Source organism: Colobus angolensis, unplaced genomic scaffold (genome assembly GCF_000951035.1).
Source record: "Colobus angolensis palliatus isolate OR3802 unplaced genomic scaffold, Cang.pa_1.0 Scaffold117, whole genome shotgun sequence".
Classification (NCBI taxonomy): Eukaryota; Metazoa; Chordata; class Mammalia; order Primates; family Cercopithecidae; genus Colobus; species Colobus angolensis.
In genome coordinates, this window is record NW_012112808.1 from 2,357,299 (window position 1) to 2,382,158 (window position 24,860).

General features: G+C 38.4%; 1 protein-coding gene across 4 annotated transcripts in view; it reads left to right on the forward strand.

Annotated features, from left to right (window-relative positions):
• MACROD2 (MACRO domain containing 2) overlaps positions 1 to 24,860 on the forward strand; it is a 2,135,582-nt gene that overhangs the window by 1,939,328 nt on the left and 171,394 nt on the right. For all 4 annotated transcript variants that reach the window (XM_011962618.1, XM_011962604.1, XM_011962612.1 and 1 more), the window contains one exon: positions 19,301 to 19,348. In XM_011962618.1, coding sequence (XP_011818008.1) covers positions 19,301 to 19,348 — 48 coding nt within the window. The remainder of the gene's footprint in view (positions 1 to 19,300; positions 19,349 to 24,860) is intronic.

Below are 24,860 nucleotides of genomic sequence, written 5' to 3' on the forward strand. Positions count from 1 at the left end.
TGATTCTGACACTATTAGATTTTTACCATGATCAGCAGTTGTGGAGTGTATTGGGTTTGGGGTCAGCTGGATGAGGAACAAGTGGAACATATCACGAACAATCACACAGGGAGGGAAGTTTTAGTAGGCCAAAGGTGACAGGATACAACTGGGTTTCAAACAACTTATGTTAGGCCTAAGAATGGATGCTGGCCAGGCACACAGTGACTCATACTTGTAGAAGGAGGATTGCTTGAATCCAGGAATGTGAGGCTAGCCTGGGCAACACAGTAAGAACTTGTCTCTACAAAAAATAAAAATAAAAGTACAAATTAGCTGGGAGTGGTGGTGCATGCCTGTAGTCCCAGCTACTCAGGAGGCTGAGGTGGGAGAATCACTTGAGCTCAGGGGTTTGAGGCACAGTTGGCTCTGACTGCACTGCTGAACTCCAGCCTGGGTGACAAAGCAAGACCCCATCTATAAAAAATATAAATAAATAAATAGGTAAATAAATATTGTAGAGATTTTAAAACCAAAAGGAAAAAAAGAAAAAAAAATGGATGCCAAGGCAGCAACCATATTAAACAAATTTATGATACCCTATGTTTTAGGCATGAAAAACGAGGATTCAGCTAGGAAGCAACAGAGCTGTATTTTAAAACTGAGAATGGCATCTGTCATTGCCAAAGTGATAATAGGTTCGTTTTCTCAGAGCATCTTTAGAGAAGGCTGAGATCAACTTCCAGGCTGTATTTGGATTATTGGGAAAGTCCCATTTCATCTGCTGCCCATCATTTTTCAGAGGTACCACACTTCTCTTTCTTCTAGTACCTATAAATACCTTCATGGAAACTTTTCTAATGTGAGTTAAATTAGTACTTTTATCATTCATCTCGAAATTGAATTCCATTCACATCATAGAAGTACTGTGGTGCTGTTACCTGCAGATGAGCAGGTAAGTGGGGAAGGAGAAGCCCAAAGGCCTTTATAGCACATCTACAGGAGAAGATGGAAAATTGCTTATATTAGTTTGCCAGGTCTCCAAAAACAAAGTACCACAGAGCGGGTGACTTAAACTACAGAAACACGTTTTCTGATTATTCTGAAGGCTAGAAGTTCAAGGCCAAGGGGAGGCAAGATTAATTTCTTCTGAGGCCTCGCTCCTTGGCTTGTAGATGGCTGTCTTCTCGCTGTACTTTCAAATGACCTTCCCTCTGAGTCATTTGTGCTGTATCTTTCTCTTTGTATAAGGATGCCAGTCAAATGGGATTAGGACCTACTCTAAGTACCTTATTTTAATTTAATTAGCTCTTAAAGGTCCTATCTCCAAATGCAGTCACATTCTAAGATATGAGGGTTAGGCCTTCAACATAAAAATTCACAGGGCACAGTCCAGCACATAATATTGCCCATTGTAGAAATGCATTAAGAAACTCCAGGGAAAGAAACCAGCAACAAATTTTTTTTGAACAGTTTTATATCTGGCTGTGGGGTAAAGCACATTTGACTTTTTCCTTCCAGAAGTATTATTTGAAAGTAGAGTGTGGCAGCTTTATGGAATTATCATACACTTTGGTTGCAAATAATTTATACTTACAGTGCACCATTACATGGCCTACAGCAAATAATATTTGTATGATTCAACTCAGAAATCTCTTTGTTCTTTACATAAAAAGGCTTGTATTTTTTCAGTGTGTAGAATTTATTGTGTGCAGTTTTCACAAGATGTAAAAAATTAAGAAAAGAGAAGAAAAGACAATTCCCGATCTAGAATGTGGAAGTCATTTTTTTTTTGCTAGAGTCTTAGTCCTACTAGAGAAGTTGAAGATGTGAACTTTCCTCCTAATAACAATAAAGAACATATGGTTTATAATGATATTAAAGACTCTTGTTTAAGCTTGAGACATATCATGGTAAACCCTCTTCCCCTCCTCCCTTTAGGGAAAACCAGCCTTTGTTTACTGCACTGATTCTCAACTAGGAGCAATTTTGCCCTCCTGGGGACATTCTGAGGCATTTTTGTTTTTCACAACTGAAGGAGGGGAGAGGTTACTGTCCTCTAGTGATTAGAGGCCAGGGATGCTGCTAAGCATTCCACAATGCACAGTATAACACCCTCCACAACTCTCCAACAGATAATTATTCAGCATCAAATGGCAATAGTGCAGAGGTCGAGAGGCTCCGTCTACTAGTACTGTCTCTTACCACTCAGGCCATCGCGGCAGTCTTTGCCTTTGGATTGGGGTTATTTTACAGTGTTTTGACTGCTAATGCTTTACCCATAAGTAACTGTCAAGCTGGATTTGGAACATGTACCCTCAGCCTGGCCTCTGGCTTCCTGAATTTATGACCCTCCTAGTCCAGACTTCTGGTTTTGTACCCTCTCCATTCACTCTGTACCCACAGATTTCTATATTTTGACCTTCGTTAGCCACATATGCCTGCCACCCAGCCCCTACTCTTCAGGTCCTCCTGGCACCACCCCACTCCTGGTATCATTTATCTATTACTGCTCATGAATCTATAGTAATAATCTCAGAAAATATGATCATTACATAGGTTTTCTATATCTAGTAGAAGTGTAGAACTAACGGCTAGTATACAGAGCAATAAGGAACAAATTCACTTACTATTTTCTTTATATACCTTAAGCAAGGTTCATTGCTTCTTTGGCTAATACTTTTCATTTTTTTATCATTAGTTTGGTGACCATTGGTTGATAAACTTACTTTGTGAGCTCACAAAATATGTTTTAACTTTAAATACCTTCAATCCCTTATTATCTGCATAGTAACTGGTCACAGTGAAATCACCTATGACTGAAAAACCTACCAACTAATCTTTTTTAAATTTGTTTTTCAGAGTCAGGGTTGTACTCTGTCATCTAGACTGGAGTGCAGTAACACAATGGTACTGATCATAGCTCACTGCAGCCTCGAACTCCTGGGGCTCAAGAAATCCTCCTGTTTCAACCTCCTGAGTGGCTGAGACTACAGGCACACCCCCACATGCCCAGCTAATTTTATTTGTTTGTTTGTTCTTTAGAAACATGGTCTCACCATGTTGCCCAGGCTTGTCTTGAACTCCTGGGCTCAAGTAATTCTCCTGCCTCAGTTTTCCAAGTCTTTGGGATTATAGGTGTAAACCATTATGCCCAGCTCTAATCTCTTTAGTTTTTTAACCATAAAAACAATTACATTTGTCAATTTTGTTTCCAGCTTTGAAATTTATATAACATATACACAATACCCATGTCAACTTTACTTAAATGTGATTAACATATATATATATAGCAATGCTGGGAAAGCTAATAAGATAGGAAAATCAATTTCAGGATATGCATGTGCTCATCCTAAACCTGACACCTGTTTATAAGAGGAAGTTTGTATTTAAGATGAAAAATTCTATTTATGTCTATGAAAATAATTTTAAAACTATGTTTAAAAAATTAGTAGAAAAAAGGCTAAAACATTCCCAATGTTCTTGATATAAATAGTAAAATAATGAGCTATTTGGGGCCAGGCACAGCGGCTTATGCCTGTAATCCCAGCACTTTGGGAGGCTGCGGCAGGCAGATCACGAGGTCAGGAGATCAAGACCAGCCTGGCTAACATGGTGAAACCCATCTCTACTAAAGATACAAAAAATTAGCCGGGTGCAGTGGCGGGCGCCTGTAGTCCCAGCTACTCGGGAGGCTGAAGCAGGAGAAAGGTGTGAACCTGGGAGGTGGAGGTTGCAGTGAGCCGAGATCGCGCCATTGCACTCCAGCCTGGGCAACAGAGGGAGATTCTGTCTCAAAACAAAATAAAACAAAAATGAGCTATTTGACCTACTAATATTTGGGGCATCTATCTGGTACAACATAAAATAATAAACCTTATAAAATTGCAAGAAGTTTGAATGCCTTAAAAATGAGCTTGCAAAATAGTAGACATATAACATGAATAACAAGTGTTTCATAGTTAGAACTAGGTAAACTGAATCCCTAGGAATTATAAGTTTATAAATTATAAACTTTACTGGAGATGTTTCTTGGTCTTAAATACAGATTTTCTTTTTGTATTATATATAACATAAAAGCATGTGGATGGTAAAGTAAACCCCTAAGTCAAGTTTGAGAATTATATCTTGGGAACTTCTTGAATATTTAACATATTTCAATGTCTAGCTAAAGTGCATACATTTTATTTCTCAAATATTGGCAGACATGTTATTAATTCACTTCACTTGAGTATGTAAACACATTTAGGTCACATGCATTTTACCTTCTTAGATATAGATAGTGCTGGGAAAGTCTAGCTTTGCATAATCATGATAAAGAAAATTCCAAACTCATATTTTGATAATAATTTTTAGTATCTTAAAGGCATGCCTATAATTTTTAAACAAAACAAATCAAGAAACTTCTCAACCACATTTCACTTATTTTGACCTGCTTATAGTCTTCCAAACATGTAATAAATGTTATTGATATGAATATGTCTTTCATTTATTTTCCCAATCATGAATTTCTGCCGTTTATTTCTGTCTAAATTACACACACTCCTGCAAGGCAGGTTTAGTTGGGTTTTATATTATTATTATTGTCTGACCTTTTTATCTTGGTCTCATCAATGAAAAAATAAGTTTGTGGAGAACAGATACTATTCCTAATATTCCATTGCCCTTTCAGAATTATCTGGAAAAATTCTAAATATATCGTAGGTGTTTATTAATGTAAATAAAAACGTACCATGAGCCTAGACTGAAACTGCTATGGTTGGAATGTGTATCTCCTCCAAAACTCATGTTGAAATTTAATTGCCATTGTAACAGTTTTAAGAGGTAAGACCTTCGAGAGTGACAGGCCATGACAGCTCTAGCCTCATGGGAGGGACTGGTGTCATTATAAAATGGTGAGTTCAGCCTCTTGCCCTTTGCCTTCCACTTTGTGATGTCTTCCACCATGTGATGATCTAGCAGAAAGACCTTCACCAGATGCCAGCACTTTGATATTTGGCTCCTCGGTCTCCAAAATTGTGAGCCAATACATTTCTATTCATTATATATCACCTAGTCTAGGGTAGTCTGTGGCAGCACAAAACAGATTAAGACAGAGAGAATACTTAACCAAAGTTTCAGGTAAAAAGTCAGTTTTTCCTAGAAACTCTAAGTGTTGTTAACACAGCTAGACAAGGGTATAGCACTGCTTTTTACGTATTTATCAAAATTTTCAAAACGTGGCCGGGCATAGTGGCTCACACCTGTAATCCCAGCACTTTGGGATGCCGAGGTAGGTGGATCATAAGGTCAGGAGTTTGAGACCAGCCTGGCAATATGGTGAAACCCAGTCTCTACTAAAAGTACAAAAATTGGCCAGGCGTGGTGGCGGGCGTCTGTAGTCCCAGCTACTTGGGATGCTGAGGCAGGAGAATTGCTTGAACCCGAGAGGTGGAGGTTGCAGTGAGCCAAGATCACACCATTGCACTCCAGTCTGGGTGACAGAACGAGACTCCATCTCAAAAATAAATAAATAAATAATAAATAAAAATAAAAAATTAACATTTAAAATTCTCAAAAATTAAAAATTACTTCTCCGATAAATGGGCACAACACTTTAAAATTTTACCCAGGCAGTATTTACAATTTTTCCTGAATTTCACTTTTAAAAATCTTAGATCTTTAAAAGCAAACAAGAGAAAGTACTCACATTATGTATTCTGCATCCTCCCTTTACACTGATTTTATAAGTTTATCTCATTCATTATCATTCATTCTCTTTTCATCAGTTGCTACATATTTATTATATGCCTACTCTGTTCCCAAGGCTGCTACATTTAAGATATTATTCTTGTAATAGTCGTGAAGGGCACATGTCATGTAGAACAGTTGGAAAACAATATTAGCAAATAGTCAAGTATAACACTGATACAGTCATAGCACCTAGGAATTCAGAGGCAAATATGTATGAGGACTAGATTTATTGGGACAGTTTTCATGAAGAATGTGGTACTTCCAGTGATCTTTAAGGAATGAACAAGGGTAGAGAAGTTCACGTCTGGTGTTGGGTAAGCAACACAGAGGGAGAATGGCAATTCAGATTGGAAAAAATTGTGAAGTAAAGTACGATGCTTATATCCAATTTGTGAAGCCCTGACTGAGAAATTTTGACGCTCTTGCTAATGTATTATGCGATTGGACTTAAGAGTAAGTCCTTGAATGTGAAATAGGATAGATTCCATATTTAAGAAGGATTAACTCAGTTTATGACTTAAGAGACTGCCCTTTCAACAACACCCATGCCATGGATTCATCATCTTCTTTTATTGAGATAGTAGTGAACAAAGGCTAAAGAAAAGTCAGTAAATTGGCCAGAGTCACATAGTTGGGTATGTCTGAGCTCAAATCCTTTCCACTGTATAATGCTTCTTCCCTTAGCAATCCTGAAAACATGGACAATTGTTTGAAGCTACTTGTCTGCTAAAAAAGCCACATATTATCCATTTGCATTAGTAGGACTAGAGCTCCTGAAAAGCTAGAGTTCCTCCAATCATATGGTATATCCACATGTCCTCTTTCCTTCCTCTTCTCTTCTCCTCTCTGGTCTTCAGTTTTCCAAGAATAATAATGAAGCACATGGTGTCATGAGCTGCGAAGGTCTTTTTTCCTCTTGCTATGTCGGAATAATGATTGGAAGATAGAAGCTTAAAGAGAGGGGTGGTGAATTTCTGAAAAAGGTAGCAATTGTCTAACAATGAGGTCAACAGAGACAAAAGCATCTATGGTAAAGGGGAACAAGTGCTAGGTTTGTTATTGTAAGAAATGGTCTCTAATCTTGTCACAGCCACCTTAACACTGTGTGGCTTTGTGCATGTTGTTTAACCTTTTTCTGCTTCAGTTTTGTCATGTGCAAACATACTAATGTACCAATTCCAAATATAAGGAATAGTAATATCAATGAAAATCCAATAGATATGTACACCAAGCATCATACATTTTTAAATATCCATGTTTATTTCTTGTTACAATTTTAAAAGTAAGTAGTTCAACTTTTGTGATCATCTTTGAAAAATATGTAAAACTTCTTATCACAAAAGTAAGACACGTTTATAGTGAAAAACAGATAAGCAAAAAGAAAAAAATACAAACTATTTTCTGGCCTGTAATCTGGAGATGAATTACAAATTGTTGCTTATCCTTCTGATCTTTAGAAATGGAAAATGCAAACAGCGAGAAATTAGTCTTATAACTTGCTGTATATCATTTAACATAAATAATGAACATATTTTTCACATCATTATGACTTCTTCCATAACTTAATTTTAATAGACCCAAAGTTTACTCAAAACTGTACTATAGAACTTAGGAATTGTTTCTGTAAATTATTTCTCTATTTGCTTATAAATAATAATTTTTAAAAATCATCTTTGTAGTTAAATATTGGCATCATCCTCATTTTTTAAAATACTTTTCTAAAAGTGGAATCACTTTTTCAAAATATGTGCAAAACCAAGACACTTTTGCTAGTAATTGTCATATTGTTCACTGTGTTTGCAGCACTACAGTTGAGTGTCATGTACTATATACAAGTTACAGGGATTACCATTCACAGGGACAGAAATATAAATGCCCGAGCCTAGCATTAAGCAACCTGAGTTTACATTCCCATGAGTGGTATATGAGAGTTTATTATTTTCCTACACTTCTCAGTGGGTTACATCTTACTGTTTTGATGTTAGCACTTTTATACATGAAAAAAAGGTAATTAATGTGTAACAACATTCATTTATCTTATTACTAATATAGTTTAACATTTTTCCAGTTATTTATCTAAATTTCTTATACAAAATTGCTGATTGTAACCCTTGTATATTTTTATGTCATCTTTTTCTTATTGATTTATAAGAACTCTTTGTATATTAAGGTTACTAATCTTTCAAATATATGTTGCAAGTGGTTTCCAAGTTTGTCATTTGTCTTTGTGATATTCTTTTATAACCAAAACAGTGAGAAAAGGTAGAAAGACAGGATTTAAAAATATATAAAAAAGAAAGAAGGAAGGAAGGAGAAAAGGGAAAATGAAAGGATGAAAAATCTGAAGGTTTAAAAATAGAAAGAAAAGAAGAAACCCTTTTTAATGAAAGAGTGGGGTTAAACCAAAAACTCAAAAATGACCTTGATTTTAAGCCTATGGACTTCACCTCACAGAAAAACATTTTATTTCTAATTAGATTGTTTTTAGTTCTCCTCTTCAGACATTTATTTATTTATTTATTTATTTATTTATTACACTTTTAAGTTCTAGGGTACATGTGCACAATGTGCAGGTTTGTTACATGGGTATACATGTGCCATGTTGGCTTGCTGCACCCATCATTTACCTTAGGTATTTCTCCTAACGCTATCCCTCCCCTAGACCCCCACCCCCCAACAGGCCCTGGTACACGATGTTCCCCTCCCTGTGTCCATGTGTTCTCCTTGTTCAACTCCCACTTACGAGTGAGAACATGCGGTGTTTGGTTTTCTGTCCTTGTGATATTTTGCTGAGAATGATGGTTTTCAGCTTCATCCATGTCACTGCAAAGGACATGAACTCATCCTTTTTTATGGCGGCATAGTATTTCATTGTGTATATGTGCCACATTTTCTTAATCCAGTCTGTCATTGATGGACATTTGGGTTAGTTCCAAGTCTTTGCGATTGTGGATAGTGCTGCAATAAACATATGTGTGCATATGTCTTTATAGTAGCATGATTTATAATCCTTTGGGTATATACCCAGTAATGGGATTGCTGGGTCAAATGGTATTTCTAGTTCTAGATCCTTGAGGAATCGCCACACTGCCTTCCACATTGGTTGAACTAATTTACACTCCCACCAACAGTGTAAAAGCGTTCATATTTCTCCACATCTTCTCCAGCATCTGTTGTTCCCTGACATTTTAATGATCGCCATTCTAACTGGCATGAGATGGTATCTCATTGTGGTTTTGATTTGCATTTCTCTGATGACCAGCGATGATGAGCATTTTTAAATATGTTTCAGACACTTTTTATACAAAGCAATCTGCTTCCTGATTTACCAAATGTAGCAGGCAGAAAATGTCCCCCACAAAGATGTCTACAGTCTAAACCCCAGACCCCGTGAATATGTTAGGTGGCATTGCAAAGGGAAAAATAAGATTGCTGGTGGAGTTAGGTTTGCAGTTAGCAAACCACAAAATAGGAATGTTATTTTGGATTGATTATAAGGTTGGGGTCAATGTCATCAAGAGAGTTCTTAAAATTGAAAGAGGAAAGCAGAAGAGGGAAGCCAGAAGGAGCTGTGACTGTGGAAGAATGTTCAGAGAGATGCACCATTGCTGGCTTTGAAGATGGAGGAAGAGGGCCATGAGCTAGGGAACATGGGCATCTCTAGAAGCTGGAAAAGCTAGGAAACAGATTCTTTCCTGGAATCCCCAGAGAGGAAAGCAGTCTAGATGATATGTTGATTTTAGTCTAGTTAAACCCATGTGGGACTTCCAACCTTTGGAATTGTAAGATAATAACTTTGTGTTGTTAGTAGAGATATGTTACAAAGGTAATAGAAAAGTAATATACCAGTCATCTATGAATAAGTAAAAGAAACACAAGAAAAACTTCTTACCCAGTCTGAATTGTACATTTTTCCCCCAAATGATACATTCAATGTAGAGAACAACTAGAGTAAAAGAATTCAGTATTTTCTTTAATTATGAGTGTTTACAAGTACATAGCACATTTGTGTACTTTTAATGTGCAGATCACATTGATGTTTATAATTCTACAAGACATGCTCTCTATAAAGTTACATAAATGGGTTAACTGCCTTCTTAGGAAATAGGTGCTAACCATTTCCACTTGATGGGCCTCAAAAGCTACAAACACATTTTGCCTTCAATGAAAATCCAGTGAAGTGTTGCTGTAACCAAGCAACCTGAATGCAGGAACAAGCAGCCGGCATAGACAGAAAGCAATCTGTCCCTTCCAACGGAGGGGAGTGTGCATTGAGTGTAGCAAATGCTGATAAACAGCAGAACAAATGAAGACCTGGGAACATGAGCCTTGACTAAGCAGAGTTTGATCTCATTAGGAAGTTCTGGTAAAACAGACACAACTAAATGCTAGTTGGAGAAGGGAGGGAGGATGTTGTATTCATCTTTATAGAGACCCCTGCAGGGTGCTTTTGAAAGACCTTTCAAACATTCTGGGTAGACTGGGTTTTGGTTCTTTAGTTGAAAACACCGAGGCAAATACAGGGGGAAAAAAGTCTTTGAGGAATAATATAGAAATAAAATAATTCTTAAGAAGGCACAGAAGTAAGAATAAAGACAAAAATAAACAACGGGGAAACTAAAATTTCTATAAACTATATTCCACTTTATGTATGGACCTGACTTTTATTGTCAGCCACATGTCTTTCAAAGAGTTGTCTGTCTCCCTCACTTGCTGGTCATTCCATAATCCACAGCAATCATGTGACTATCTCTACCTTCCCACTGCAACCATCCTTGTTGAGGTTATTAGAACCTTTTTGATGGCTTGAGCGTGGGAACTGAAACCATTGCATATTTGATCACATGATTCCATATGACCCTTTAGAGCCCTTCTCACCTTGGACTGGGCACTCTTTATCCTGGCGACTGCTCTGCCATCTTGTCTTCCTGACAGTCATCTGTGTCCGGCCCGGCCCTCTCTTGTATACTTGCTTGCACACGTCCGTCTCCAGCTGGGAGTCTCTCAGGTGTCTTCAATTGAACACATCCAAAATTATATGCAGAATCTGTTTCTCCACTCCTCAATCCTCCTCTTCCTAAATCCCCTATCTCAGTAACTGATGCTATCATGTGCCCAGTTGGGCAAGCCAGAAGCAGCAGCACCAGACAGTTTTCTAACCAGTGCCTTTTATTTATTGTTTGATTTATAAAGTAATTAGATTTGAGTGCTCATTTTGGCCGAGGATCAGTTGAAGGAAAAAAAAAATTTCCTTTCTTTTAAAAATTTCTCCTGGCTCTATCAATCACCTTCAGAAAGTAGATTTAGCAATTTGTTAGATTCAGTGAGTCCAAGTATTCAGCTTAATGGCAGGAGTCCTACTCAGGGAGGACTCTCCCTTATCAGTCATTCTTTGCCTGAAGTTTCTGCTTTGTCAAATCCTACAAGAAGCCACGAGGATAATGGCCTCTTCCCTACTACATAGAAGCCCAAAACAAAGCTTTATTTTTGCTAATAATATTTCTTTTCTCTGCAAATCCAAATTGTTCCTAGAAGCTTCTGGTAATGAAATATTAAAAAGATGAAGAGTGCACAAGAAGCCTGTGGTAAGAAATTAAGCTCTAAGGGAGAGAAACTTAGAAGCATGTGAAATAAAACCACAGCAGGATTATCGTAATTGTTCTCCTTGACAGACCTGCCCATATGTATGAATGTTCCTGAAAATGTGATAAGGGAATTTTATGATCTATTTCAGGTGTCTGTCCATTTTTTTCCCTTGGGAGTGGAGAGGATGCCTTAATATCTCATAAGGGTAACATTCCCCTTCATAGCACCCTCCTTTTCTCATGCCATGCGCAGACCTCCTTGAGTCTAGTCTCCATTCTTGCTCACGTCTCGTAGTCAATCTAGGAATCCTGACCATGGACCATGATAATCTTGCCACTTAGCTGCATGGTAACTGAGTGACTTCAAGCACATAAGAAAGCATACATATCTTATGAAAAGCATAACTTTTCCTCAAACCCAGCAACCGTGTGGCTTGGGCACCTCTTACCACGTTAGTGTTAGTGCGACACCACAAGTTAGTTCAGTTGAAATATCAAAAAAAAAAAAAAAAAAAAAAATGGACACCTGCTTTTTTGAAAGATTCTTCTTCAACTCACCAATACTGGTGCTTTGGATGAGTGGCTCTCAAACTTCAATGTGCATGAGTGTCACCCGGAGGGTCCTTTACCTGGAGCTTTGGATGCAGTAGATCTTGAGTGGGACCTGAGAATTTGCATTTCTAACAAGTGTCCAGATGATAGTGGTGCTGCTGGTCCAGAGAGTACACTTTGACAACTACCTTAAATAAAGTTCTATGGCGTTTTCTTTGCTTGTTTTTGTTTATTTCACTTCCCCAAAAGACTGTATTAATTATGGTGACTCTAGGTAATGGAGTAAGACAAACCTGAAGTCATTCCAAAACCCATAGCATACTTCACTTTCCAAAGAAGTGTGGACTATTTGCTGTTGGGAAATGACAGTTACCTGCTCGGAAGACAAGTATAATGATTAAGACAAAAATCATTCACATTAACTCTGTCTCCAGTAAAAGAAAGTGAAATCAGTGTTATAGAGCTCAAAGTAGGTTAGACATTTCCTTAGGAAGGGGATTCTGAAGTATATAAAGCTAGCTTTTTAAACCAAAACTGGTTATTCATGAGAAACTAGTTGGTTTTCACATATGTTTTGTGATCAAAATAAAAACTTCGGTCATATTCATGTGTTTGTGTAGAATGCAACGGGGTAATCTGACACAGGGTGATGCAGTGAATAAAAACAGCACCTACTATGAAATTAACATCAAAGAGGTCCCATAAGATGAAATGGACCGTTCGCCTCTGTATGGTCTGTGCCTGGGAAGGAAAGGGGATTTTCTGGAACTGGCATTTCTGAACACACAGAACAATGCCTTAGGATGGAATGCTCTCTATTTTGAAATAGTATTCCTATCTCTTTGGTAGAAACCTTTTATTTCATTTTTGCCCTCTAACAAAGAAGTGTGATGCTTGGAGAACTGTTTAAAAGGGCTGCAACTCTGTGCCCACGCTTCATCAGTCCCCTAACTACTTTCAAACTTTGAGTGGCATGACTCCCTACTTCCATAGGCTATCCCTTTTTTAAATATTTTTTTTTTCCGGTTTTGTTAGAAAAATTCTTGCTAGCAATTTGTTGCACAAATATGACTAAAGCAAGCACATTATAGAGAATAATGTTGAACTAAAGTGGATTTCATTAATATGTAATGGCACATTAGGTGCTTTGTAGAGCAAAAGGACTCTATGCTTGATTTTAATACAAATAATTCCAAAATATTAAGGCATGTGCTTTATAATTTTCAGTAAATTTCTCTCATTAAATGTTATCTTTCAAAAGATGGTGTGTCACTCCTCTGCTTAAAGTTGTTTAATCACTCTATACTCTAAATATATGCTTATATTTAGAATATAAATATATATTAGAATGCTTCAACCTTGTATATTTGTCAGGTTTTTGCAGAGAAAATGAACATATATTAAAATACATGGAAAGAGGTTTATCATAGCGAATGACCCATATGATTATGAAGATGGATAAATCCCAAGATCTGCAGTTGGCAAGTGTGAGACGCAGGAGAGCTCATGGCATAGTTTCAATCTGAGTCCAAAGATCTGAGAACCAGTGGAACCAACCATGTGGTTGTAGTCTGAATGCTGGCAGGCTTGAGACACAAGAAGAATTAATGTTTCAGTTTGAATCTGAAGGCAGAAAAAAAAAAAAAAAACCCAGTGTCCAACTACTAGAAAGGCAATGAGGCAGGAGGAGTTCCCTCTTACTCTCCAGGGGTCAGCCTTTGTGTTCTAGTCAGACCTTCAACTGATTGGATGAGGCTCACTCACATCAGGGAGGGCAATCTGCTCAGTACCCATTCAAATTTTAATCTCATTCAGAAACACTCACAGACACACTCAGAATAATGTTTGACCAAATGTTTGAGCACTCTGGACCAGTCACCTTGACACATAAAATTAATTGTCACTCCTGGTATGGAAGGCCTGTATTATCTAGCCAGAACAGATCGGGTTAATTGCAATTTCTCAGATAACTCTTCCTTTGGTCATTCATAGCTAGTTTTATTTCCTTAAAAACATCTTGATGGTTCACATCCACATGTTTTCACAGATGTTTTTCCCTCTGCTGGAGTGTGATTACCCTTGTCTTTGTTTGTTCCCCAAGAAGCTGATCCTGAAACAAGGACTGAAGTAGAAGTATTTTGGGGTGGTGGGGGTGTGGCGGGAAGATGATCCCAGGAAACACCAGCAGGGAGGTGGGGAAGTGAGACAAGCAAGAGCAGGAGGCAATGAAGTGAAGCTATAAGCCAGTTACCACGGGACAACTGGGGCTCAATCCCAGTAGGAGTGGGGATACTCAGGGAGATAGTACAGAACATGCTTTGAATTAGGCCACTTGGAAAGCAAGGGAGCTGGGGTTCTTATATGCAAATTGGCCATCATTTGAGAAAGGCTGAACCCTAAAGGGTGTTAATTCTCTGGTATTACTTGAATGGGATTCAGCAAGCAGAGAGAGCCCTCAGGCAAAGAGACCCAGGAGCTGGTGGCTCAAAGGCGGGCTGCCATGCACTGAGTTGTCAAGGAACAAGGAGGTATAGGCAGTACATCCACATCTGGGCATCTACTGTAGCCTTTCTTTTTCGCTACATAACCTTAACTCACCCTTTAAGACTCAGCTGAAGCCTAGCCTCTTCTGGAGTGCCTTCATAGAACTTCTCTCTGACTTAGCTGGCTCTTGTATATTTCCCAATACAACCTCTGTGTAAGTACATCAGATAATCTGTTACCTTCTTCTGTAGTTTTGCTTCTCTATATCATCCACTTTGTGAGCTCCTTGAGGGAAAAGATTGTTAACCTGTATCTTCATAATGGCTGCACAAGGTAGAGCTCAAGAGATGGTTATTTAACTAGCAAAAATAGTTATAAGAATGACATCACAAGGTAATCACTCAGTGGGTTCTTCTTGCCCACTGCTCAGATAAAACTAATTTAGTGAGACAGCAGTATTGCTGTAGAGAAAGAGTTTAATTAATGCAGGGCTAGCCAAGCAGAGGACAGAAGTTTATTACTCAAATCAGTCTCCCAAAAAGCTTGGAGGCTAGGAGTTTTATGGACAATTTAACAGGCAGGGGTCTAGGGAATGGGTGCTGCTGATTGGTTGGGAATGAAATCATAGGAGTGTGGAAAACTGTCCTCATGCACTGAGTCAGCCTCTGGATAGGGTCTTCAGGACCAGTTGTGTCACGAGTCAAAGGTCCCGGTGGAGTCAGTCAGTTGCCAGAATGCAAAAGTCTGAAAAACATCTCAAAAGGCCAACCTTAGGTTCTAGAATAGTGATGTCATCTATTAGAGCAATTGTAGAGGTTACATATCTTGGGACCTCTGGAACAATGGCTGGTTATTGTTTAACTCTGCCTACACCTTAGTAGAATTCAGGCTTCTCTCGTAATCATGACCTTGGAGTCTTTCATTAGTTTTACAAAGGCAGCTTCAGTCCCCAAACAAGGAAGGGATAGTTTTGAGAAGGGTTATTATCATTCTTGCTTTTAGGTTAAACTACATACTAAATTCCTTCCAAAGTTAGCTTGGGCTATACCCAGAAATGAACAAGAACAGCTTGTGAGGGTAGAAGCAAGATGGAGTCTGCTGTGTTAGATTTCTTTTATTGTCATACTTTTTCTATGTCAGATTTCTCTCATTGTCACAATTTTTGCAAAGGTGGTCTCAATAATAGCAATAATCAGTATTTATTGAATGCTCATTCTATGTAAGCACTTGACATATAATCCTAACCCTAAGAAGTTGATAATTTTACTATCCCTATTTTTCAGATGAAGAAACTGACATATAGGTTTTTGTGTTATTTGTGGGCCAAAAGATAGCTTCCCCTTTGCCCTCTGAAAGTTCACTAAAAATAAGCTGACAAAAGGCAAGTTAATAGCAGAAAAGGCATACAAAATTATTTTAACATGCATAAGCATGGGGGAATCACATGAGAATGATTATCCACTAGCTAAATTGGGCAGAAGCTTATATATTCTTCTTCATAGGGGAGTGGATAGATGGGGAAAGTAGACAATTTTTTGAAGAGCAATAAATGATTATTAGGGAGAACGAATGGACCCAGGAGACAGAAATTAACTTTTAAATTATTCTCTTTGGAATTTGAATGAGCCCAAGGGGCAGGCATTATCTTGTAAAAAACATCTGTCCAGGTGTGGTTACGTTCTCAGCTTTCTTTTCTGCAATAGATAATGAGATTTCAGGGAGAGGATGGAAGGCAATTGTGTTCCTTTTTTGGGGCTACTGTTTGTAGATAGATAAGGAAACTGTGGAGAAAATCTTCACCCTGTGCTTTGGGAGAGACAAGGGATTGAGAGATGGTAGTGAGGGGAAGGTCCCTTATATTTCAGGGTATTCTGGTATTCTTCTTACCCAAGATTTGCATAGTTATATGTTTTTTGTCCTGGAAGTAAACTGACCCAGTCTGAGTCCAGACTCTGGCCAGACACTTAACCACTGTATGACTAAATCAGTGCATGAGTGAAATGAATTAATGAATAATAACCCCAAGCCTGATCCTTCCACACACGGGAGTCATTCTGGGGATGACGTTATCGGGACAGTCTATATAGTTCAAATATTTGCTTCAATGTCATGTTCTACGTACAGGAAGACTTCCAAGTAGCTTAACTAGAAGCATCAATCCTTCCTCTGACACCTTTTTAGTAGCACTGACTACCATATGTTGGAATGTATTTGCATGTCTTAGTTTCTTTACTACTGATAAGATTATTAAAAAAAAAAAAAAAACTGCTTAAGTTTCTATTCATCTTGGTATTTTCTACAGCCCCAAACATAAAGCCTTATACACAATAGGCTAACCAATGAGTGTTTGCCAGATGAATAATGGAAACTTAAGTGACAAGCAAAGGGATCTTCGACTCTTCCTTTATTTTTCCCCAGAAACTGTAGAGACTCTTTTTTATCTCTCTCTCTCAGATTCCGGAGAGTCTGTGGTCATACAGATTTTAGATGGTTCTGTAAAATAAAATTATATTTAAAGATATTAAGTTCAGGGAGGAATCTACAAAGTTTACTTTGTAACATTTTGGTAATGATTTGGTTAGAAAGCTGTATTTCTAAGAAACTGGTATTCTTCCTTCCAAAACTGCATTCATAGAATGAATTTTTAAAATTATGTAGAAAATCACCAATGTTTCTAAAATATTTCCATGGTAAAAAATATTACTTCTTTAAAAGTTAACTATAGTTATCAAGAATTGCCTTTCTAAAACCTCAAATGAAAAGCATTTTCTCTTTCCACTGACTAATAAATCTCTAATCATCGATAATCAATTCTTAGAAGAGGGCCATACCGAGTAAATTTGGCTGGGATGACTAAATTACAAAGCACATATGTCGGAAGAAGTTGCAAATCTTCACTGACTTCCCATTATTTACAAAGGATGATATAGCTAATATGTATAAAACACATAGAAAATAATATAAATTTAATTCAGTGGATATTTCTTTATTGATTATGGTATATAAAATGAATGGCATTAAGTGCCAAGAAATATACAGGAGCACAAGACCTGGTCTCCATCTTTGCAAAATTTATGATCTGGAGATGGATATTTGAAAGAGAGATAAATTAACATGTAGACTGTGTGATTTTATTATAGTAACAGATAATATTTAGCACTTAACAATGTTTCAGTAATTGTCCTAGTACTTTACATGGCATGATCTCATTTAATCCTTACGAAAGCTCTATGTAGTAGGCATTATTATTATTATCCCACTACATAGCTGATGAACCTGAAGTTCAGGAAGATTCAGGTAACTTCTGCAAGACCACATGCCCAGGGGATGGATGGGTGGAGAAGCCAGGATGCAAACCTAAGCCCGTGTGTAGTTAAAGTCCATACCAAGAAGGCAGTAAAAATAAGGTACATCAAAGAGCACATGATTCATTCAAACTTGGGGAAATCAGACGCTGTGGCACCTAAGCTTGCACTTGAAGGATGAAGGTGAATAGAGACGGAGAAGGACATTGCTAGCAGGACCAAGGCAGGTAGAGGAAGCTGAGGGGGACCTTGAGAGAACAGAGAAGAGTTAAGTGTTGCCATCCATGTAGGTGGTAGCATGCGTGTAACAGAGGAGGTGAAACTGAGAAAAGTGTTTGGAACCAGGTATCGTTGACCTTGAGCGTTACCGGAAGAGTCTAGACTTTTTTCATTAGGCAGAGGGCAGTCACTGAACCGTTGTGAACCAGATCTGAGCTGTATTTTAAGATTGATTTGGCAGTCACGTGTAAAAGGAGTGAGATCCAGGAGAGGGAAAAAGAGAGGAGCAGTTAGGAAACTGCTAAAATAGCTAAGGCAAATGGCACTGGGAGTCTGAATTTGTACTGCAATAATGTGAGGAGAGAGGACCAAACATAGAAACAGGAGAAGATTTGGCGCTAGCTGATATTTTAGTCCATTTGGGCTGCTGTAACAAAATATCATAGACTCAGTGGCTTATAAACAACAGAAATTTATTTCTGACAGTTCTGGAGGCTGGAAGTCCAAGATCAAGGTGCTGGCAGATTCGGTGTCTGGTGAGGACCCTCTTCCTCATAGAGAGGCATCTTCTCCCTGTGTCCGCACGTGGAGGGAGGGGTGAGAGGTCTCTCTTAGGTCTCTTTTATAAAGACACTAATCCCATCCACAAGGGTTCTTTCCTTATGATCTAATCACCTTCCAAAGGCCTCACCTTCTAATCACCATCACCTTGGAGGTTAAGATTAAGCATATGAAATATTGGGGGACACAGATATTCAGAACATGGCACTGGAAGTAAGGGGCATAAGGAGAGAGATGACAGTGTTTCAGAAGTTCAAAAGAGCAAGCATGTCATCTGTAGTGCAGAGGAATCACATGTCTTTTCCAGTTAAAAGGGGTTATATTGGGAGATAAGGGGAGCTAAATAGGAATGGTGCAACCGGTGGGACACTTGAAAGCACATGAGTGATGTTTGGGATTTCCAAATGCAGCAAAGCAGCACTTTTCATGGTGCAGTGCAGGGATTTGACACCTGTCGGTCTATGACCAAATAATGATGTCCATACTTCTCAGATACTTGAAGTGAGCATGCAGACCTTTAACAAAGGTAGAATATGTGGCATTTAAAGTCTGTGATTTTTAATTGTGAGCAATTGAAATGACTGAAGTGACCATATATAATTTGTATAAGTAAAACAAATGATTGCATATATAGTTTGTTATAAATATAACAATTTTAAAAAGGAAATGTAAACTCTAGGTTTTAAATTATGCATTAATGTGTATACTGTCTTCTTAACTCAGCATGATAATAATAAGACAAGAGAAATGCGTGCTTTAACAGTCTCTTTTCTACTGATCTGTTATCCTTTTCTTTGAAATTTTTAATTAATCCATCTAGAACGTTCTTGTGTTTCCCACTTTCATATGAATATTTCTTTATTTTTTCCTATTTTTTAACAGACGATAATAATGAAGAAGAAGAGGATGTCGAAATGAAAGAAGATTCAGGTATTAAATTCATTCTTTTATTATTAGGGGGTAAGTAGGGATCATTTTGTTGTTTATATACACTTCATATTTTTTCAAAGAAAGACAAAATAAGATTAATAAAATAGAAATATATGCTCAGTGTTATAAAATTAAAAAGTAGTTGTGCTAACACTTAAGGTTAATGGAGTTACTGTATTTAAGGAATAAATTTGACCTTGAGTTTCCTGACAGCCAATGTAAAAATGGAACATGATGTTGTAATTAATAGAGTTATATAACAAATTGCACTCAAAACTTAGAGTAAGCTGAAAACAACCACTTCTTATGCTCATGAGCACAGCAGAGATAACTTAATCATTCTGTTCACAAGGTGTAGGGCTCAGCAGGAAGATTCAACAGCTGGGAGCTGGGACCATCTGAAGATTCACTCACTTGTGTGGCTAGTGATTGATCTCAACTGTCAGCTAAAATATTAGTTGGGACAACTTCCTAAAACACTTGTTCATGGCCACTTTATGTGGCCTGGGCTTCCTCAAAGCGTGGCAACCAGCTTCCAAAATGAGTTTCTCCTGGAAAAAGGGAGACACTGTATTCTCAGGCTTAGACATTCCATTGCATCACTCCATGTAATTCTAATTCTTTGGAATAGTCACGAGCCTGCCAAAATTCAAGAGGAAATGAAAATGGACTCAATCTCTTATGGGAAGTGGTTCTATAGAGCATGTAAGACCTAAAATATTGCTGTGGCCATCTTTGGAAAATACACTTTCCACATATTATATTTTGCTCTCATTATCAGAATTGAGATGCATGCCAACCCCTCAATGAAGCCCACTTTTTATGAGGAAAATCTAGTGGTTAAATGCACAGGTTATGGCCTAAGGTAGCCATTCAATGTGTCTTTGATAATGAATGCATGAATCAATAGACCTGAATTCAATTCTAGCTCTATCAATTATTGACCTTAGGCAAGTGTCATTTTCTATAAGCCTCAGTTTACAATTCTGGGGGCAATAATTCTTACCGTGTAGTTTTGTTTGGGGGATTAAATCAGATAACATATCTAAAGTTTCATACAGTGCTTGGACCATAGTAAAGATTCAGTAAATTATTGCTTTTTTCTTTCTCATTCTAACAGATATTAGAAGGATCTAGAGCTTAATTCTATGATTAAAAGCTCCTTGTTCCTCATTTTGGCAGTCACAGTGTTCTGACTGTGAAAGAGGTATCTCAGAGGCCCTAATTTTGTGTTACTTCTCATTTGATGCCAGAATTCCCTACAAATCACTGACAGGCTCAGTTTGGGCAGCTCCATCAGCAGGGAACTCTTTAAATTCTGATGCATTTGATCTCATTACATGAGGTTTGATTGGGGTGGTCCTTCTCTATGTGAAGTTATATCTCTCTCCCTCCCCGGACTGCCCAATATCTTCAAGAGGAAATAACACCAGTTTCTTTTCTTCATAAAATTTCATTGGAACAAGGATTATAGCTTCTATCTACTCTTCTCCAGTCCAAACATGTCTGATTCCTAAAGTTCCCTTGAACTTCCAGATGCAATAGATTCAGAGGGTATGAGAAGTAGAAGCAGAATCTGAAAGTCAGGAGTAGGAATAAAGGAGGTAGAAGAGGAACTGTAGCAGTGGCTGTTGGTGCCCTACTTATGTCTCCTTGGTGCTTGCTGTTATTTTACAGCACCAACAGCTTTCCAAGGAAAGTCCTTCTGACTCTCTGCTGAGTGCTTTCCTCTGGTCCTGGCAGCAAACTCAAAGCACAAGAGAGTTAATTTCTCTGGAGCAGCCCTCAACCAATAATAGACAAGAGTTGGTTGATTAATACCCACATCTGACACATGTTCTGTTCCAATGCTATCTAGTAGAAACATAATGTGAGCCTCAAATGTGAGCCTCATGTATAATTTTGAACAAAGTGAAAAGAATAACGTAAAACTAACTTTAACAATATTTTGTATAACACAATAATCCAAAATATTATCATTTCAATGTATAATCAATATAAAAATAGATATTTTACATCCTTTTTTTTCATACTAAGACTTTGAAATTGGTATGTGTTTTACATACACATCTGAATTCAAACTAGCCACATTTCAACTACTTGTTGGCCATATGTGGCTAGTGGCTACAGTATTGGACAACATTGTTCAGAGGTCCCCAGTAGAACTGAGTCTTGGTTGCCCACAGTGGAATGTGCTCATGAACACACCCAGTCTTGTCTGCTTTCCTTTTCCTGTCTTTCTTCCCTATTCCTCTTGTGACACTTGCTAAAATCATCTCTCAAGTTAACTGCTTAAAACTCAAACCCTTCTGTGTTTGCTTCTGAGAGAATATGGCCTAAGACAAGGACTTGGCTTGCCTTTTATAAAACATAGAGTTCAAGGTAAAATTTAAATTAAAATTTCCTATACCCATGTAGAATGTCCTATTGTAAAAAAGAGCCATATGTTTAAAAAAGACTTTAAATTGTCACTCTGTCTTGAATTAACTTTCATGAATTCAATCTTGCCGTTCTCATTTATCTTGCTCACATGAAATGTCCTTAGAGTATCTTTTAGCTACGAGGGGTACTGCCTTTTGAAGCACCCAGTATAAGGGCCTTGTCTTGCCATGGATCATTTGCCTAAGTGCTATAAGTACACATTTCTAAATAGAGAGAGTTGGCTTCTCAATGAGATTTAGATAGCTATCCAAACCACTGAATGATTTTAAGGAAGTCAATATTAATGCTAATGCAGAGTCCACAAGTTTGGAGTCAGCATTTGAGGTTCGGCGGCATTACTTGGATCATCATTTCTGATTTTAGTTCCACCAGGTTTCCTGGGAGTTTGGTCTCCAGCAGCTACGTGCAGCTGTTCAAGTCATATTCAATGGCCCAAGGATGCTAAGCCACTCGGGCAGAATGGGCTTGGGAGCTACTTCCAATTTCCTGATACCTGAGTGCTGAAATCATGGAGGATTTTTTTTGCTGAATGGTTCCAGCTGGCCTCACCAGACATTGGTGTGCATGCTGGCTTCACTCAGATCTCACACTTAAGCATGTCAGTCTCAAAGATGAGTCTGAACCAGTCTCCCAAGGCCTTTAACTGCTGCCTTTCCCCTGCCCTGCATCAATTCTCCTTCTCATTCAAATAGAAAAGCTGGAGGGATTTTTACAAATGCAACTGACACTAATGAAGGGCTACTTGAGTGAATCAACTGGCCAAGACATGCTAGTGAATGATAGTAAATAACAGCTTGAATACCTAAACCCACTGGGGTGCTTGTAAATGAACTCTCTGAGTAAGGAGAGCCCCAGTGTGAAGAGTTTGCAGATTTCTATGGTATAAACACAAATACCATGATCTTTTTCAAGCTTCCAAAGCATGAGGTCAATGAATAGGAGAGCTGGGGAGAGATGGTACAATTAGCTGGTGTGAGCTGGCTCAAGTCAGCCACAGCACAGCTCTGCTGAGCCAGAGTTTAATTGGGCAGGTACTTTGTGCCAATAACGTGACATGCATGAACTCATTTAATACACACAACAATTCTACAAGGCAGGAACTGTTATTATTGAGGCTTAAAAGGGATTAGTCCCTTGCTTAAATAGAAGAGCCAGAATTTGAATCCGAGTTTGCCTGACCCCAAAGTTTATGTCCTTTACTTTCTTGCTCCTGTCTCCAGACTTTTATAGTAAGTAGAGGCAGGAGCATTTCAGATGGTATCAGACATGGTCATCTGGAAGGGGAGTCTCTACTCCCATGGGAGGCAGAAGAAGCAGACTGGCTTAAATGCCAAGAATTCAGTGTAAGTCCTTTAATCATCTTCCTTAATCCTTAATTCCCTAATGACAAATGTCTTCCCATGTCCTTTCATTTCCATGACTGCACTGTTAAAATTAGCCCCAGTCTGAGTCAGCAGGGATGGAAAATTATCAACCACCTATGGAAACTCAACCACATCACAGCTGGATGCACAGTTCAGTCCCTTAGGGGACAAAGCCATGCTCCTGGCAAATCTCCAGGTTTCTACCCTCTGCCAGACACAGGGCAAGCTAAAAAACATGATACATTGTCAAGGAGAAGCATGGGGGTGCTTTTGTAGACAAGCAGAAGCAACTCTCTTCTTTACTCCCCCAGACCAAGACAGAAAGTTGTTCCTCCCACGCCACAAGTAGAAACCTGGACACAGAAGCCTTATGTATCTGTGACTTTCATTTGCATGCCCCAGAACACTTTACCCATGGCGTCATGAGATGATACAATACTGTTTCATATAATATGTTTCATGTTCATATTCAACATGTATGCATGCTCACTGACCCAAGGAGTGCTCTACAACTTTTTCAAAAGTAAAATATTAGTACTTTGGCGGGGTGCTTGCATATTTCAAAATGTGGCACATGGATGTCTTTTTAAATAGTACCCACTGCCCAGGAATTCTCATTCTGGTGGGAAATGAAGACCTAGAAATGTAACTCACAAAAACGCAGAAAGTGATTTGGAGAAATGCTGGTTTGGAGTTGAATTTCCAGCATTGGAAACTCTCTTCTTGTTCCCAGTTGCAGACGACACATTGCAGTGACATAGAAGGGTTAGATTTTTCTCCCAGTGAGGTTGCAAATGTCTCTTTGCCCATTGTATGAATCCCTTTGAGCCCAGTATTTGCACTCGGTGAGCTGCTCCAAGCATCTCATTTCTGTTTTTGCTGAACCCATTCCAAGGGTCAACATCCATCTTGCACCTGGTGACAGAAGTTTGGGGGAGTTGCTAATGTAGTCATTGGCAAATTTTTTCACTCTGGCTGTGGTAATAACCTTAGATGTGACTGACTTGCAACCACAGAAAACCTAGCCTAGTGCCCAAAGCTTTGCAGTTTATAATGCCAAAGTTTTTAATAGCACATCTATCAAATGTGGGGTTTTTTTGGTTCTGTTTCTTCTTTAATAAATGGGAAATAAGAAATGAGTCGCCATAGCTCTGTAATGTAATTTTAAATCCTGGCATGAAGGCGACAGCTGCTAAGAGAGAATTAGGCAGGGTCCCCATTATATTTTGGCCTTAAAGAAAGGCCTGGGGAAGTGAAAATAAAGTAGAATTTGAAATGAAATTCTCAAGGCACTGCTAGGCACCAGGGATACAAGAGGGATTAGGACATACAAGTGCCCTTTTCTCATGGAATTTGAATTCTTGGGGATGAGATGAGGAAGGAGACATACGGTAAAGGGATACACCAGAGAGCAAGATAATTGCAGATACAAGTGATGTGTTTGAGAGAGATTTCCTCTGTGAGCCTTTAGAATAAGCAGTCAGGGAAGGCCTTGTAGGGAGCTGAATTTGAACTGAGATTCAAAGGGCAAGAAGGGAGCAGACCTATGAATATGTGTGTTGGAGGAGTAGGGGTGAGAACAGCAGGTGCAAAGGTCCTGAGGCAGGAAGCAGCCTAGCAGTGATTGAGGAACACAAAGGGAAAGGAAACTGACAAAGCTAGAGCCAAACACAAGTGGGAAGTGAGGCTAGTGTGGTAAGCAGGGC